The 19,436-nt window shown below is 34.6% G+C and overlaps 2 protein-coding genes across 4 annotated transcripts in view; one reads left to right on the plus strand and one right to left on the minus strand.

Annotated features, from left to right (window-relative positions):
- Nucleotides 1-1,181: 1,181 nt before the first annotated feature.
- On the minus strand, nt 1,182-12,256 carry casp (Fas associated factor casp). The gene is made up of 14 exons (XM_069825765.1): nt 12,001-12,256; nt 11,723-11,791; nt 11,328-11,637; nt 11,066-11,246; nt 8,442-8,733; nt 8,131-8,251; nt 6,313-6,458; nt 5,655-5,809; nt 5,241-5,377; nt 5,003-5,165; nt 4,118-4,214; nt 2,872-3,009; nt 2,517-2,594; nt 1,182-1,649 (listed from the first exon to the last, which is right to left on the minus strand). The coding sequence occupies exons 1-14, from the start codon at nt 12,037-12,039 to the stop codon at nt 1,569-1,571; spliced, it is 2,007 nt and encodes a 668-aa protein (XP_069681866.1). The 5' UTR covers nt 12,040-12,256; the 3' UTR covers nt 1,182-1,568.
- A 290-nt stretch (nt 12,257-12,546) lies between these two features.
- The window catches only part of Sgf29 (SAGA-associated factor 29), a 19,745-nt gene continuing 12,855 nt past the window's right edge, over nt 12,547-19,436 (plus strand). Inside the window, exons 1-2 of one of the 3 annotated variants that reach the window (XM_069825770.1) lie at nt 12,547-12,651; nt 15,294-15,471. In XM_069825770.1, coding sequence (XP_069681871.1) covers nt 15,433-15,471 — 39 coding nt within the window. In that variant the 5' untranslated portion in view covers nt 12,547-12,651; nt 15,294-15,432. Of the gene's footprint in view, nt 12,775-15,293; nt 15,472-19,436 lie in introns of all 3 variants that reach the window. The other 2 variants (XM_069825771.1, XM_069825769.1) reach the window with 2 other exon arrangements.

A 19,436-nucleotide genomic window follows, 5' to 3' on the forward strand; every position in this document is an offset into this window, starting at 1 on the left:
GGTTTAGCAGTTTTGATCAGAGCCTGCCAAACTATCCTGTCCTGCACTTGGGTCTTTACTTAATTCCAATTATATTCCTCTCTAACGTTACAGTCTTGATAATGTCCTCCCATTTAAGTCTCAGTCGTCGTGTCGGTTTCTTGCCATCACAATGTACCTCCCAAACCATCCTTGGATATCTAGTCTCTGGCATTCACACCACGTGTCCAAACCATTGATGCTGCATCTCTTCTATTCTCGCACTAAGGGTTTTTTTTCCATTTAGGTGCCCAGATGGTCTGATTTCTCACCATATCCTGCCTAGTTTTGCTCTCCATTTTTTGCAGGTATCTCATCTCGATTACTTGTAGCCCACTTTGATGTCTACTGGACAATGTCCAGGATTCTAGGCTATGTGTTAAAGTAAAGAAGATATACTGTTCTATACACAGTCAGCTTGGTCTCTTGCTAATTTCACGTTTCCCTGTAAACCTCCGGCTGATGACAGTCCTCCTTCCCACTGCCATTTGTTATTGGATTCTAGGTCAATCATACCATCCTGGGAGATGATAGTCCCCAGATACTTGGAGGAGTCGACCTATTCTGAAACTTGTCCTTGTAATCAGACAGTATGCTGTTTCAGGTGTCGTGAGATCACCATGGACTTGGTCTTCATGGTGCTTATCACCATGTTCCTAATTCTTCATCCTAGATCTTCAGGTTGATCATTCTTTGCTAATAGTGCAATGTCATCAGCAAAGGCCAGCTCTGAGACAACAATGCGGTTCATCTTCCAATTTCCCTCACTGAAGCAGCTGACACTGTTTTACAGTTCTTCACAACGTCATCCATCATCAGCATTTGTGTTGAACTTAGCTGACGGCTGTTCCTAGTTTCTACAATTCTTATAAAAAGCTTTTAATAGCTCTGATAAGACTGTCCTCCACATTTCGTTTTTGTAATACTCTCCATGGGACTCTATCAAGGGCCTTCTCCATTATCTCTATGTATAAATTTTTGTCATGGACTCAGAATATAATTTCTGTCATTTCATAATATTTCAGCACTTTCATTTCTAAGAAAATTTAGAAAGTATTGCCTGATGCACACATTATGCTCTCTAACAAAGATAACTCATACTCTGAAAGGTATAAACTCTCCAATGTATGAAGAAACCTCTGCTAACAAAAACAAGCAATAAATAATATTAATAGTGAAAATGTTTATTCATATTTTATATATACAGATATTAATTTTAAATTCAGCAAAACCAAACATATTACAGTATATAAAAAGGGCAAAACAAATTAACATACACAGGGTACAAAGTGCAGTCATCCTCTCACAGTAATATGCATGCGTTATCCACAGCCAGACTAAAATATCAGACGAATCAAAAGGAAATGCTTCCCCACACATTTTTATTTTATTTACATATTAACATCACTTGCATTTTTGTTGTACACTTCAATCCCAGTAATCCTCCTCACAAATTACAAATCTTCTGTTCCAGGGCTTACTTGCTCAAAGCATCAGCACTAATATATCATCAGTTTGATCATATTAAAGATAGGGAAAATAAGATTAGTTTATCGCTCTTCTAAAATCACAGTTTCTTGTGGGCATAAATTAAGTTCTTGTAGGGTTAACTTAGGATCAAGTGATGTAAGCTGAAACATACATAAAAAAGTAATTTAATCACAGTTCTTGGAGAGATAGTGTACCATGCAAATTATAAGTCATCATTAATGGAATATAAAGTTTAATATTTCGGTACAAGAAAGATCATAAAATGATCTCTGACTTTTGATATAAATTTTATTTTCTGTCTTTTAGTCTTTTGTAAGGAATATTGAAAATATATATCCGCTTCTACTGCCATAACTTTCAGTCCAAGAAATCAATGATATTTGTTCAGCATAAAACCAAATCTTGTCATTCAGATTGTGAGATTGCATCATATGTTTCCTGTCTTAACTATCGTTTCAGTGCAATTTCTAAGAACTTAGGAAATGAGCATATGTGACATTTAGTTGTCCAAGAGTGTCTACTTTATGTTAAAGCAACAACATATAGAATCAGACTGTATTATCACATATTTTCTGTGATAAGTTACAGAAATCAAAATACGTCTATTTTTATGGAAAGCGTTAAGCACAGAAGTACAATTACATCCATGTGACTGAAATTACAGAATATTTAACAATTTTTATATACCAATAACACATTTTTTAATAACAGAAAATATTTACATTCTAAGTTTGTGAAGAACTAATCTTCTACAATAAAACAAAACAGTTAAATTTTATTGTTTGTTATGTTTTCATTCTTTCTTAAATTAAGCTTTAGATGTAGAACATTATTTAGTATTAGCATCTTTAGTAAAGACTAACATACACAAATGTTAAACATGTGTAAGAAAATTTATACACATTTTATTTTATTTTTTTTTTTAAGAAACTTAATGAAACAACATGTTCCATTATAGCCACATTTTAATTTAATTTTGGTTATGAACTGCATCATAATATACTCACATCTCTTCGAGGCCAGCTAGAAATAACCTTGTACTCATCTGAAGGATATCCTTGTACAACAAGAAAGTCAAGTAATACCTACAAACATAAATAAATATTAGTTACAAACAAGATAAAATATTTTTCATTGTTCTATATACATTTTTAACACTTACATAATCACTGATTAACTTCATAACTTCTTTACTGGTTTCCGCAGGACCATCACTAGGCTTTGGACAATGAAAAATATCACTTCGAAACTAGTCAGCCAGGTAATTTTCTCATATTAACATAGTAAAGAAGTTATAAAGTTAATCAGTAATAAAATATTTTATTATGTTAGTCAGATAACTAGGTATTAGGTGAAGCTTACTTTAAGAGGAGCAGTAACTTGGAATCGTCGAACTAAACATTCTCCCTTTGGAAGTCTGAAACGAATTTTCGTAATGCTATCACCTGCACCTTCTTGTGGTTCAGCTGGTAACTGAGATTTAACTTCAAGTCTATATGCCTAAAAACAAAATATACACTGTATATATTACTGAACACATAAATCTGCTTGGAGGAAGGAAATTTAACAAGGCAAAAACATCTAAGTTCTCTTCATTTCTTGTGTTCATTTTGGTATAAGTATGGCTAGGCATGAAATATCGCAATTGTCATAAACACAATAAAAATAAGAAGTGTGCATTTTGCTACATTTTTTCAGTTTTCTTTATATATCTCATCACAATTGCAACCCTTTAATGCCTTTTCATTACTGTTAATTAATGCCATAAATGAATATTATTGCGATAAATTGTATTTTAAGAGAAATACGAGTGATTTCAAAGAATGTGTAATATATTTTCAATTTCAATTTGAATAAATTTTTCAGATTTTGTTTAGGTTGTTAACGACTGTGAAATAAAGACCAATTTAGATACCAGTCATGGATAAGAACATCTTTTTTAAGGGTACATAGAATAAAATAATGCTACAATTTCACATCTCTAACTATGGCATCACAGCAAAGTAACAAATTAGTAATACTGAATGACAGAAAGGAATGTTATTTAAAATTTATGCTTGCATAATTAATGTAATCCTAATTAATAATAGTCTTTATTAAACAAAAATGTGTTCCTAATAAACTGTAAATTCCAAATATTTTCTTTTTTGAGTAATAATTTTCGTTAAATATTTTTATATGGTGGTTCAGGTCTCTCACAAGATAGTATCATTTATATACTTTCCATTAATGAACAAAACTAATTCGAAAGAACTTATTTGCAAAACTGAATTAGTACTGGTAATGATTCAATTCTAGAAGAATGGAGAGAGGTCATCACTTCAACAATGTCCTCTCTTTGGAAGTCTGAACACATTAAGACAGGAGAAAAATGTTTCCAATTAAATCATGAAGTTGATAGAAGATACACACATAATACCATACTGATTACGTAGGCAACAAAAATTATCTGAAACCAGGTGGGAAAAAACTTATTCGCTATTTCTCTGCACTGTTATATTGTTCTTTATTTTCGGAAGAGGAATGTGATTAATATGATATATGGGTTGTGATATCTTGTTAAATGTCTTGCATAGCAAAATGTAAAGTTTAAGAATGTGGAACACACCTCTTTAATCGATTCCACTTCTTGACGTTGAATTTCTCTTCGTTCTTTTTCTCTGTTTTCCATCAGTTCTTGATTTCTTTTTGCTTCTTCTTTGGCTCTGAAAATTTATACAAACAGATGCTGCAGTCAATAAGGTAAATATTTTCACGTACTTGACAATGAACCTGGTATTAAGTGCAATGTAACATTGTATGTAAGAAGTTTTCTATCTTTTCCCATAATATGAAAATTTATAGGGTTATATATTGTGTTCTTTAGAGCTTATGTAAACTATATCTACAGGTAATGAAGACCTGCCTTCTCGTTCTTTCTCTTTCCCTGCACCACAGCGTTTCGGCCTAAAATGTCTGGAGATTTCTTGTTCTTATGCACATATCCTCATACTGACAATGTTTGTTTAGGGTTGATTTTTCCTGCATCAGATATGGTCAATAAGACCTTTCTGAAATTTTGTTAGTCTGGCAGATGACAGAAAGGAATTCCATTTTCGAGGTGGTGACACACATTAAGTTGAGTTCATTATCTTCGGGTGTGGGGGAGGGGGAATGATGTGCAAAGATTACGATTACGATTTTCACATCATTCCTTGTAGCGTGTAAGGTCATTACTAGGGGAATGTCAATACAAAGATCACTGAAAATTATGCTTACAACATTAATCGAATTTTAGAAGGTTCTCTAATATAACAGCCTATCAAAAACTTTCTGTAACATTGGATCCAGCTACAGGAAGATGTATTGTTCACCACATTTGGCTTCAAAGATAAGTACGATAATTACTACACTATCAAATGTACCTAAATTGTTAACATATCTCTCTCACTACTATTACTAGTAATTTCAAACAATCTTTTATTATGCAATAAGAAAAAATTGTCAGTATTACCTGTCAGCTTCTAGAGATTCCTGATAGGCTGCATCTTGTTCTCTCTTTACGAGTTCCCTAGCTGCTCTTTCGTCTTCTTCACGTATTTCCATTCGTTGCTGCTCAGTGAATACGTCAATGGCTTGTATTAAACTTGTCAGGAGTTCACTCACTCCCACATTGCCTAAAAGACACATGAGTTACATCATTCCCATAGTTCACATTAACTAAGATAACACTGAATAAATAACAATCATACCATGAACTACTGTAAATATCTCTGTAGCCGATCGCATTCTCATTATGATTAACAAAGCTGGAAGTCTCTCTACTTCTATATTCCTTATGGTCATAGCTGCCACACTTCCCAGAGTTCGGGTTGCAGATCCCAAAAATCTGCAAAAATAAATATGGTACGTACATGTAATACAAATGAATTGCAAAGCAGACATTTCTCTATAAACAGAAACATGCAAGAAATTGATCAGACCTCTCTCATGTAGAATTTGGTTATGAACGTTGAATATACAACACATTTGAGAGAGAGAGAGAGAGTGTGTGTGTGTTTTTTTTTTGCATATGTGCATGCAAGTTTATAGGTGTTTGAGCTCATAATCAGGTATAAGCTCTTGGGTATTTCATCGAAAGTTTTTCACATGAGTCAGATACTCACTTCAATTTGTTTGACTCGTGGGTGAGATCCCAACCCCACACAACAAAATGATTGTTGAGACACTGCAGAACAGACTCAAAACCTAATAACTGCGTGCAAAATACATTAGTTAGGACGCTGCCATCATGGTGCAGGTACACAGCAAGAAGCCGTCGCTGCAAATAATAAAAAATGGCAAACAGTGAACAAATAAACACTTATAAGATCAAATCTAGTGTACTCAATAAGTTTGAAGTCACTATAGTACTTAAATAGCATGCCAGAATCTACTTCAGAATACTCAATTAAATTTCTTGCAACTCTGAACTGTTTTAGAATGATTTAGTGTAATGCACGTATCAACTAATTTCTCAACTGATACAGTGGCATTAACTTATGTAATAGAAAATTTTTCGCACTAAATATGAAGTTTGAGTAACTTTTATTTGGCCTATCACATTAATGTAATCTATAAAGAAATCGATTGTAAATATTGTATATATTACTAGGAAGAAAGTGCAACTTGTCTGTAGAAATATTCAGTCATAATATGTAGATACATTAATTCCATATATTTAGTTTATAAATCACACATGATAAACAGTGTTTAAATAATAAAATAAGATCATAACTATTAAAACAAGATATATAAAATCAATGAACATGAAAATTTACTTACATCTTTGGCTGACTTCAGGCATGCCTCTTTCACAGCTTCATCTAATGATCCAGGAAAAAATTCTGGATGACATTCACCATAACGATTTGTAAACTGATCCGCAAAGTGAATACATCCAGCTGTTTCGTCCTCCACATTGTCTGGAACTATAAAAAAGTATAATAAAATGTTTATGTTCTATCACCATGTACATTTGTCAAATATTAAAGCCTTGGCATATAATTATGAAATATTTAATAGACATCATTCTATAATTTTCACAAAGAAACTTGAAAGATGGCACGTACTCTGAACTAAAACTATACGAAAACTACAGAGCAGTTTATGACATTTTCTACAGCACTCGGTGGCAAGCGGGTCCTGCGTCAGCGCTCATCATTCCCAGTGAACAGGGTTCACTACAGCCTTTCTCTCTCTGTCACTGCCTTCTCTCTCTTTCCCTGCCTTCAAGGACACAGCACATGATCACATTGCAACTGATAGCTGCTGTTCAGTTGCCTATGAGCTCTGTTGACGTTTGTATTGAGTTGCCTCATGAGTGATGCCTTTTTGGTGTCACGCATGAGGCTCCAACCTATCTTAGGACAGTTGACTAAACAATAACAATTGTTCAAAGTTTTGGACACTATTATGCCATATTCTTGGATTTCGACAGTTAAATTTAAGGGCTACTTAGGTCCTAAATGTTGTAAGCAACGTGATTAAATAGTTTAGAGGATTTTTTTTTTTTACGATATTATCTTTAAATGTTTTGAGATACTGCTCACATTAATAAATTTGTTTAAAAATGAATGCTACTCCTAAGGACAGTTCCGTGATTCCCAGGAATGGATGTCCACTGTTTAGCCATCGAAGATTAGTCTGCAGAAAGTATACGCTATGAAAGCAGATAGGAAGGGATGGAAGTAGAGCTTCATGCTTTCATGACAAAAACACTAGAAAGATATATAATCCGTGGCGCTACAGCCCGTGAAGGGCCTAGACTGACCAGCCGGGTGCTGGCATCACGCCCACATGCCGAAGCAGAGGTGGACGATCATCCAACCAGAATGGAGTATCGTGTGGTTAGCACGATGATCTCCCCAGCCGTTATAGCTGGTAGAAAGATATTATACCTAGTTCAAATCGCCCATGTACAAATTCACACATGCATAGCTTTATTTCGTTATGCAATCATTTTAACACAATCCGTGTACAAGATTTTTTCAACATAGAATATATAAATTTTTTTAATTGGTTATTTTACGATGCTTTATCAACTCCTATGGTCATCTAGCACCTGAGTGAGATAAAGGTGATAATGCTGACGAAATGAGTCCAGGGTGCAGTGCCGAAAGTTACTCAGCATTTGCTCTTAATGGGTTGAGGGGAAACCCTAGAAAAGACCTCAACCAGGTAAAGGCTGGTTCACAATACACTGGGAATGGAAACGACAACGAGAACGGAAATATTGTTAAAATAAATGTATTGAAATGTGAGCATTCACAATTAACTATTGTGAATGCTCACATTTAAATACATTTATTTTAACAATATTTCCGTTCTCGTTCTTGTTGTCGTTTCCGTTCCCGGTTTATTGTGAACCAGCCTTAACTTGTCCCAGGATTTGAATCCGGACCCGCTTGTTTCACGGTCAGGCATGCTAACCGTTACTCCACAAAACACAATAAAAAACCTCGATAATGTTATTGTTTAAACACAAACAAATTCATAATAAATAAATAAGTAAATAAATAAATAGCACAAACGAAAAAAAAAAAAAGATGAAAAATGTTTAAATACTGAGGTAAAAGAATGAATATAAATATTTCAACATACTCAGTGGTTGCATTCTCTTTGTTTCAACATCTACAAATATATCATCCTCTGTAAATGTCTCTGAAGCATCTTCAAATTCTTCCACAGAACTATTATCACTGTCTGCCAGATCAACTACAATCTGAAATACAAATTACGATAATTAATAGACAAAGTTCTTTTTCCATTTATATTTTTAGACACAATAATACATGTTAAATAATGAAATGTAATGAGGAAAGATTGTTTACTTTTTTATAATAAATAACAAAATAATGAACCACTCAATATGCCACAATTCTGGATAAATTCTGGAGACTAGTTTCGCTAACCTTTCTGTTTTCTTTGGCAGGATGTGAAGTGAATGGTGCCCTTTTAACAGTAAATTCATGAACAGGATGTTTGATTCCCGAACATGCAAGAGTCACTCTGTCATTTTTCATCTGTGCTGGCCAGCCAGTCCACACCTGATGTCTCACTGGAATATCAGTGAGTGTGTACACATCTGTCTTAACTTCCAGCACAGTTTTGGATCCGAGAAACTTTAGACTATAATTCTTTTGTTGTGATTCATCATGGACATTCAGCGTGTAAGACTGTGTTAATCTTTCTGCAATATTGGACCTGAAAAATGATAAACTAAATGTTACAACTGAAACAAACTATAAGTAGTTGTACAACTTCTAGGAGACTACACACACCATACTCATGATGATTCTAAATCATATTTTAATCTCTAGGTTATCTTTGACTAAATAGAATTTTATACAAAACATCTATGAACTCTCGTAAATTCTCAATATTAATAACATTACGACAAAACGCGTCAGCTTTTCAATAACCTAGTAACACAATAAAATATATCACGACACATTCAGGCCTTTGCGGAACTAGCTATCTAGTCAAAGGATAATATATTGTTTTAATTTCTGATACACAGCTCTCTGTACCAAATGCAACACAGAACCAGAAACTACTAAATATAGTGCCATCAGTTATGTTTTACCCTGCGGCACAGGGTTTTTCCTATGAGCAAGCCCTCACTTATTTGCCACACACTGGAAGGAGTAGCAAGATTGCTTGCCTTACTTGTTGACCTTGCTGAATGTTGCAGTCGTATCACAACTGTCCCTGGGTGTGTGTTGTGTTGTTTGTTTCTTAATTCAACAGTATACATAAGTTAATGTGTATTATGTCTCGTGAGTTTACAAAAGCACAGCATGTCTTTATTTACGATTCATATTATTGTTAACACAGCTCGTGAAGTTCAAAGACGGTTTCGAGAAAAATTCCCAGGTGTAGACACTCCAGAACGTAAAACAGTCTATAATCTTTATCGTAAATTTCAGGAAACTGGAAGTGTCCAGCCTAAGAAACCAAAAACGCAGCATAGGGTTCTCACCAAAGAAAGATTACATGACATTCGTAATTGTTTAGAAAATTCTCCTAGAAAATCTCTTTGTTGTACTGCACAAGTGGGGCTCTTTCATATGGGTCTGTGCAAAAGACTACTAAATTATTGCATTTCATACTGTATAAAAGTAACTGTGGCACATGCCAGGTGACCCCATACATAAGTGCACATTTTGTGAGTGGAATGTGATGAATAATTTCCTAAAGAGATGCGAAAAATGTGTGGAGAATGAAGGCAGGCAGTTTCAATACCTCATTAGATAATTTGTTAAGTAACGAGCCTCTTAAATTTGTGTACTGTTGTATAATTGGTTTGTTTTATTGTTTTACCTCCCGTCCATAGGAAAACACTCCTGTGGAAAGCAAAACTGATTGCACTGTATAATCTTATACAAGAAAAATATAGTGGGATTGCGTTGGTATTAATGCAGCTTCCGTGGGTACCTCTTTGTTACTTGTTAGCTTAAACAACAAGTTTAAGCCCCCTCACCACGACAAGGTGAGTACCCATGAGAGGGCTGTATAATCTTATATTACAATTCCAGTTGATGTCACTGTATATTGAGTGAGCTAGTGGCCAAGATTCCGAATTATTGATTACTTCAAATTACTGTTTTTGAGGTGTTTTTGTTTTTTCAAGATATGACCACTTGTATTTTTTATGTGTAATACTGTATAATCTTATATCACACATAAAAAATACAAGTGGCCATTTCTTGAAAAAACAAAAACACCTCAAAAGCAGTAACTTGAAGTTCTCAATAATTCGGAATCTTGGCCACAAGCTCACTCAGTATATAGTGACATCAATTGGAATTTTACATTGCCTTCATGATGGTTAACCGGTAAATTTAAACAATGTGGAAGGGTAAATTCATGGTATATTTAAGTTAGTAGTAATATTTGCATATTAATTTAGAAAAATTAAGGAATTTTACATCTTTTGATTCAGAACACATAAATCTAAACAAGTGTACCAAATAAAAGCCTGGTAGTCTTTTCAAATCGCAAAAGATGGAAAAACAAATAATAATAATTTTAAAATATAGTCCATGATTAAGGTTCTGGCTGATAGCTATGTACATTATTATCATGCAATATATCTCACTTGACAATGTGTGTCAGAGGAAGAACAATTTGTTTGTATAGTTACATCTTAAGTCTGATTTGTGAAATACGTTACTAGTCAACGATTTATGTAATGGAGGGGGACAGGTACTGGCCACCCTGCCCCATTATCTCCTGGCTTAGTTGTCTCTCATGAGTGATGCCTTATTGGTGTCACTTATGAGGTTCCAATCTGTCTTCGGTCAGTTGACTAAACAACAGTTCCATGAGTAAGACTTTTAGGCTATATTATGACATCGTACAAAAATACTGGAGTGAAAGACTCAGAATGTCTTCACTGTCAAGTGCTTAGGCATTGGACCAACAACATTTCTAAATGTCCATTCTTCCGATTATGTTTCAAAATGTTACTGTGACATAATTGTATCCTTCCTTGACATAAAATACGTATTACATTGTCCCATTATACACTTACTCTTCTGTAGACAACTCCCCATCTCTCATATCTGGGATTGTGAGAAAAAGTACGTTTTCTCTCGGTAAGTTTAGACTTGCAAGAATTGTTGAATCTGAGCTTGGGTAATGCTTCCATCCTTCAAAATCTTGCTGGCAAATAGGAATTCCCAGCTGAGCTGTCACCATTGTCTTCAAATCTCCTACAATCAATTCGCATTCATATTAGAATATATATTTTAATAGTTATTTATTATTAGTATTTTGAAAATGTTTATACATACCTACGGTTCCAGTATCAGGTATCTGCAACTCAATCGACCTTTCTTTGAAGTGAATTTGAAAATGTAAAAGTCTTGAATTGCTTTCTGATTGTGACGTGGACGGGAGAGGAATGACATCAGCACTAACACTAACAGGAAGTTGGAAGGAAAGAGAACAATCTGAACCAATACATGAAACCACCGTAACATCTGGACTCGCTTTAGCAGGACCAGAGGGTTCTCGTTTTATTTCTTCAATCATTTCAACATCAACATCCATTTCTGAAGGCAAAGTTTGAGTCTCTTGTGGCATCACACGATTTATGGCAGCCTGAAAGAAAATCAGACTTTATTCTTCTGTTAACAAGAGGTCCATAGAAATATAACCTACATTAATGATCACGTTAATGCCCTACCAGAAGGTCCCAATTCGATTCTTCCAAATGAAAAATTGCTTCTCCCACATCTTCAATGCCTGTGCATGCCTGCAAACAAATATATATATAAATCTAATAGGAAAGAAATAAATGTCATTAGCAATGTCTTCTTCGAAGAAAACAAGCTAAACCATAACCTAACCTCAAATTTGCAAATAATACATTTTAAACATTGAAACAGGTATCTTCATACCAATCTGCCTCGACGAACATTTCATTTCATTACAAAAATACATTAGAAAAAAATACACACTTACCTGAAAATCAGCCAAAATTTCCTCTCTGTTCTCGGACATCTTTATTTACTTATAGCAATATAAATATGAACAACCACTCATCACTATTAGGTATTATTTGATGTGAGAATAATGATTCCACAGTAACAACACTATTGCTTCAACTGTTTAATGCACGTTCAGTAAGAAATGTCGCCTATGAATAATGTTCAATACCATATCGTTTCTTTCCAATATACTGAACACTTATACATTATCAGAGTATAATTTATTTGTATAATTTTTTATTTCTTGTATTGTAAAATAATGATTTTAAAGTCTTTTATCACTATATGTATTCATATAGGAACATCATTGATCATCGCATTTATGAAAACGCTCCAACATGGATCAATGTTGACAAAATACGCAATACAATTCGTATCGATTCTTATTCATTACGTATTTAAAAAATGGATATGATTAAATATTTAATATACTACTGTATTCGAAGAGAATTGCTTAATATTTCATTATGCGTTCCCTTAACACACTTTTTATTTTTTTTAATGAGTAAAGTGAAAAATGAGTCTCTTCACGATAATGTCCTCCTACACGGTTGGCTGTTCTGTTAAAGACAGAAGATTGTTATGATAGCCTTGTTTGCCTTAAAGAGTACTGATTGAGGTTAAGGTAAACATTTTCTTTGTTCCATTTGATTATTAAAAAATAATTAATGTAGAACAAAAGGATTTTATGATCGTATTCATGATTCAAATTAGTACGAGAAAATCTGCTGAATATATAATAAATATAGTGAGTACATTTATTTATAATCCTATAGGTTGTTAATAGAATTTCGTTTATAATTATGTAGTGTGTTGAGTCGCCGTCGTTTTAGATTTACCTACTTTTGTTGTCTTGATGGAACTTGAGCAGAGGGGTCAAAGATTTTAAGATTTAAGAAATATAAATATCCACTCCCCCACTGTAACTACAGTATACACAAACTAACCTAAGCGATTAGCAAGAGTGGAGTACATATATAGTGTTCTGCCAAATGGTAGGTCTTTCACTGCAAACCTAGCACTATCCAATCTTTCCTATTCCCGTCTGATATCTTCTTCTGTCCCGAACTCTTCTTCCGTTAATCATTCCTTCCAGTGCATCCTTCAGTATGCAGTTTCTTCTCTGCCAGTGACCCAGCTAATTCCTTTTTTCTTTTCCTGGTCAGTTTCAGCTTCATTATTTCTTCACCCAATCTTTCCAACACAGCATCATTTCTTATTCTGTCTGTCCATTGCACACGCTTCATCCTTCTCCATACCAGTATCCACATTTGAAATACTTTCAGTCGCTTCTCATCACTTGAGCCTGTTGCATTTAAGCACACTTAAATGCCATCGACCTGACCCGAGATCGAGCCCGCAACCTTGGACATAGAAGGCCAGCGCTATACCAACTCCGCCAACCAGGCCGATCTCTGCTAAGATCTTACCTCTTACACGTTTCCTCTTTCCTCTCTCAAAGAAACCTCTCAAAGCTTTTCATGATATAAAACTGAGATAGAAAAATCTATTGTGACTTGTATCGATCCTGAAATCTCCTTCATTCTGGAAACAGATGGTTTGCAGAGTACTATTGCTGCTACCCTGACTCATTCCAGTCATCCAGTTGCTTTTTTCTCCAAAGTTCTATCTGGCTCAGAACAAAAACACTCTTCAGTTGAAAAAGAGGTCAAGCAATTGTAGATACTCTTCGGAAGTGGCGTCATTACTTCCTTGATAGACATTTTAAGTTGATAACTGACGAGAGATTGGTTGCATTCATGTTTGACAATAATCATGCGATGGATGTTGGGATTGTCTTGTTTTCGATATGACATTGTCTACAGACCTGGGAAGTTTAGTGTAGCTGCTGATGGCCTTTCAGGAATTTATTCAGCTATACAGAGTTATACAGAGAAACTGAATGAAGTGCATGTTATCCTCTGTCACCCTGGTGTGACTCATCTGGGACTGTATTCTCTGGATTGCCTCTTGTCAAGAATGTCCTGCCATCAAACCTAGATTACATCGACACTAAGAAACTTTAATCAAAGCGACTTCACCATTCGAACGGCTCAACATAGACTTAAAGGTCCTCTACCATCTTCCACTCGTAATAGATACCTTTTGGTTGTTATAGATGAATACTCGAGGTCTCCTTTTGCTTTTCCATGTCCAGACATGTCCTCATCTACTGTCATAGCAAGTTTGAAGCAACTTTTTGCTATCTTTGGAATCCTAGCTTATATTCACTCTGACCGGGGAACATCTTTCATATTTCATGAATTTGAGGATTTTATAAATTTACTTGGAAACGCTTCTAGTAAAACCACTGCTATAACCCTGCTGGAAATGGTCAGGTAGAGCGGTATAATGATATATTATGGAGGACAGCTGGATTTGTTGCTTCACAAGTAATGCAGAATCTTATAAAAAAGTAACTAATATCTTCACATGTATTTGTCGAAAGTAAATACTGGTTTTCGTGAAAACAGTCATAGTAGGAGTGAATATAGTGTATGAAGAGATGTATAATGAGGATTTATACATAATTAATTACATACATCTACTTAAACTGCACGGTTTATAAGTAAATAAAATACTGTATCATACTTTTTGAAATGACAAAGAATGCCTCTTGTGTATAATCCAAATAACAGAAATGTATCTTTTTATTCTGATAGGCTACACAGTAAATGATTTCATTAATGTCTTTTAAATGATAGTTCAAGGAAATAAATTATAAACAAATTTGTTTATTGCATAGTAAAGAAACTGAATTGTAGGGAAATGTCAGAAAGTGTGTATCTTCGTGACATTTATTTTTGTATTACTATTGTCCATTAAACTTATTATCTGAACATATACTTGTACACATTGTATTAGCTGAAAAACGACTTTCTTTTGTACACATTAACCGTATAATTGAAACAAAATAGAACTTGAATGTTGAACATTTATAATTATCAGCTCATTAAGTTATTTCTTTTAAGTACAGTATTTAATCTGAAGAGATGAAACTACAGTATGTTTTCGTCGCAATTATTTATTGTAAGATCTATTTCCATTTCATTCCTATTGAGGATATAGAATTAATCTAAAGATGAAATGAAAAACAGTTATTTCTTTGCAAGTAAGTACTGAAAACTTTACTAAATATAGTATGTTAAATTTTATAGTTTTTGGATGAATGTTACATAAGAATGGATTTGACTTGCCTTTTGCCAATACCATATTAAAAGCATGTGCTTTATTCATTTTTATGTTTTCATTAATCTCTCATTTCAGATCCTCGTTATTGTAGTTCTCGTTAGTTGGGGCTATGTGATTGCTGCTGGGAGGTACATGGCTCAACGTCACCCGTGCACTAAGATTCACTTCTCACAGTTACATTTTAATACAAATGACAAGTAGTTATTAATTCAAAATGGCATTTTCTAATGATGCTGCAGCTTTTCAAGTTCAGGTGAGTTGTGTACGTGGAATAGTAAAATTTGACCATTAACTGCTATATTTTCGTTATTTGGCCTTTTTCGAAGGGTACAGGCTTTGAAAGTAATTCATATTTTATAACCTTTAATCCAGAGGGTACAACTCATGCTATTGCAAGCAGAGAGTAGTTTCATTACAACAGGGTGAGCATGAAATGCATTGTTGTTATTGGAATGGTCGGAGGATTTATACGTAACTACAGTGTCGACTTGCCTTCAAGCATTGGATTGTTTAAAATGTCAACTTTCCATACGTTGGCTACTTCATCTAAGATTCACTCATCTTTCCAGTGTCCTTTTCTTTCTATTTATAATAGATGTTTTTATTTGTAGACATGGGTGAATCTACATAATGTTTAGCATGTGTAAGGTTGTTAATACTAGTATTAAAAAGTACAATACTGGTACTTAAAGACACATCATGCCAGTGGCGTATACTGGTTTAAGGGTCTGGGCTACCACTGACCCTATTATTACACAAAATATATTTTAAAAACCCTATAATAAAATTCCTTACTTATTTATATGTGAATTCCAGACGTCTTGATTGGGAAGAAAATACTTTGATGACTTCGTCATTGAAATTACAGTTGGGCCGCTTCCGAAGTTTCTGTAGAAATGACTTTTCAATGGACATCAGTGCCAAGCCGGATAAACGTTCTTGTGTATGAGTTGATCTACAGTAGGATTTTATTCTCTTCAATGCAGAAAATGTTCTTTCTACCGATGCTGACGTAGCTGGTATTGTCACAATTAATGTTGCCAATTTAAGGACTTCAGGAATAACTTGGTTCAGCTGGTTTTCATATATGGCAGATAATATTTCATGGATAGGTTTGTTCGAAAAATCAAAGACTTCTGCTGAATATATTACACTTAATTCATTTTTCAAACGTACTTGATCAAAGTGACTGTTATAGGACTGAAATAATTTGTTTAGTGCCTCATTCGGGAAGTTTTCTCTATAAGCAGAAAATTTTTGAGAATCTAGAAGATGTGTGAACTGAAGCTTTCCATAATCAGAAAATCTGTCAGTAATTTCCATGTGCATACGATCTAGTATGCTGTAGTACAGCTGCCTGTATTTCAATTCATCATCTCCTTTTCTTCGCTTTAATGGTGTTCCATTGTATTGTCTGAAGAATTTTCATTTTCCATATTACTCCATATGTCTGAACTTGGATATAGTATGTTTTAACTTTGATACCTCTTGCAAGCAGTATACTATGTCTAGACTTTTTGTCTGAAGAATATTGTAGAGCACATCTGTATGTGCGAACACACTAGCATAGACTTCAAGAAGAAATATATTCTGAAACTGTGTGAAAAAATACAAATATCCTTGAGCCTGCACAATTACATCATCATCCCAGTTTTCTTCAGAGTCATTACAAATGATATTTTCAAAGAAAGCAGTCAGTTGTTCTCTGTATTCCTTTACTGTATTTACAAGCCGAGATGTAAAATTGCATCTAGTTGGTGCTACTTTTGGGAGTTTCTTTTTCATAAATTCCTTGAGTTTTTCTGATCTTTTAGGAGATGATGAGAAAAATGCAGCTAAACCCGACAGTGTTTTGAAAAAAATGCGGCATTCTGGAATGGATAAAGTAGTTTGTTGCAAAACTAAATTGAGAACATGGCTGTAACAATGGACAAATAGTGCTTGAGGATACTTTTCTTGAACTTTTGTTTTTAAGCCATTAATATTTCCCGCCATAACTGAAGCACCATCGTATGTCTGTGCAATTAACTTATTGCCGACATTGTATTCTGCTATAACACCTTCCACATGCTGAAACAAAGCAGCAGCAGTTTTGCCCGAACTGACGTTTGTGAATCCTATAAACCATTCTTGAACATTGGCAGTACTGTCGACGTATCTTAAAACAGTGGACAATTGACTCTGATTAGAGCAGTCACTTGTTTCATCAACAACAATGGCCACAAAAGGTGCTTCTTCTATTTCAGATTTTATGTTCTTTATCATAACCCCACTTATAGCAAATATTAAGTCATTCTGAATTGCGGGAGAAGTACCACGGAATACTGTTGAACTCTCAAGATGATTGACCAGTAAATGGTCAAATTCACTTAAATACTTCAATATATTCAATATAATTTCCTCTATTGTCTGATTCCACACTCTCATTATGACCCCGAAAAGCCAATTCTTGTTTTCCTAGAAAGCAGACTGCGTTAATAAGACGCAGTAAAATCTCCCGATTTTTTTTTCACAAGAGCATTGTGTTGGTTGATGTGTAGAGCTTTTTGCTTATCTAGCTGTAAATCAATTCTTGTCTTCCCAAAGTTTTCAAAGTTCATGCTACTATAAATATGAGCTTTTGATTTGTCGTGTTTTAGGACTGCCGTTCGAAGGGAGTTCATATTAGAAAACCCCTCTTTTGACCACACATTAGTTTCGCGGCTAAATAACAAACATGGCCAGCAAAATAGTTTAGACAGTTTAGAACTACCACACAACCAAATCCACTTACCATATGATGTTGAAGTGAAATGGCGTGTGTACTCACGCTGTTTTTCTTTTACGTCCATGGACAAATTTAACTCAGGAGTTGGTCTTTCCATTTTCACAATTTCAACTTTCTCGTTGTATGTACGACGGTTAAAAGGCACTTTTAATAAACCTTCTATTACACAGTCATTTTCAACACAAACCTCTCCAGAAACTTGTTCTGCCATATTTTTCACAATATCACTTAATTGGGAAATTAAAAACTTAATAATTCACAATTAATATAACTCTTAGACACTCGAACAAATCACAAATTTAAAATACTGCACTGCAAGAACACAGTCACATTAATGAGCTAGCGTACTAAGATTTTGTTGCTTCGCGCCTTCCAAGAAACCGATCACGAGAGCGGTAACTCACCCGCCTACATTGCACGATAGAAACTGAAGGGAGTGGGGGACGGGGAGTTGTGCGACGTGAGCGGAACGGTCACAGGCTACCCTTCGCAGCAGCAGTTTCTCCACTGATGCCACCTTGACAACTTGTTTCTTTTCGAGAGCAGAGAGCGCATATAAATCTAACAATTACTTTAATTTTAATTACTGTGGTAAAACTAATACGGTAATACAAAATTATTACATTATGTTATATTATAAACTTTTTCTTTTGTAATTTCCTTGGGCTACCGCCGGTAGCCCCGGTAGTCCACAAAATACGCCCCTGCATCATGCCACTCACAGGTGAGTGTGAATATGAAAATTATAAATACAGTGAAACCTGCCTTTGCAGTTACTTCATTTAAACGGCCACCTGGCCAAAAGGCCAATTTTCTCTGGAACCAATTGGATTTTCGATAAGATCAATACAAATTCTCTCTTTATTTAGCGGCCACCTCATGCTTCGGCCAGTGGCCGGGGTCTGTTTGGATTGGAACCTGACTATGACAGTCACTGTCCAACATAAAATTTTTTCACGGATACTGTCTGACCTATTTTTTCGATGGTTAGAGGACAGAGCAATATCACGAGGACAATAGCTAAGTGTACAACAGTACACCCTCCATATCTTCGGGTTATTTGGTTACTGTTTTCTATCGAAAATGTCACAGTATGTTTAAGGTCAGTAGTTAACCATTCGAATTTTTAAACATTTTTTTTCTCCTCTTTCCATCTTTTTCTATTTGGACCAGCTTTTACGAATTTTTCTTCTTTTCATTCAGTTGATTCAGAGGAACTGTGAAGTTAGTTTGAGAGAGAAATCATGTCTAACAATAAATCTAGAGTGGTGTTTAGAGGTGAGACGAAAAATGATTGAAGAAAGTGAGAAGGGAATATCTGCGAGAAAAATTGCAGAAATATTCAAATGTAGAAGGACACAAATAAACGGTATAATTAAGATGAAATATTAAAAGAATGGGAGGAAAATATGCATGGTAGCCAAAAAAGAAGAGAGAATCTGTGTTTAGTA

Source organism: Periplaneta americana, chromosome 5, assembly GCF_040183065.1.
Source record: "Periplaneta americana isolate PAMFEO1 chromosome 5, P.americana_PAMFEO1_priV1, whole genome shotgun sequence".
Lineage (NCBI taxonomy): Eukaryota > Metazoa > Arthropoda > Insecta > Blattodea > Blattidae > Periplaneta > Periplaneta americana.

What these genes read in the sequence shown, in the direction of transcription:
- casp (XM_069825765.1), bottom strand. Translation starts at nt 12,039, where the DNA reads ATGTCCGAGAACAGAGAGGAAATTTTGGCTGATTTTCAG. An exon ending in AAATTTTGGCTGATTTTCAG is followed by an intron (nt 11,792 to 12,000) that starts GTAAGTGTGTAT and finishes ATTTGTTTGCAG; the next exon opens with GCATGCACAGGCATTGAAGA. An exon ending in GATATTTACAGTAGTTCATG is followed by an intron (nt 5,166 to 5,240) that starts GTATGATTGTTA and finishes TGTGTCTTTTAG; the next exon opens with GCAATGTGGGAGTGAGTGAA.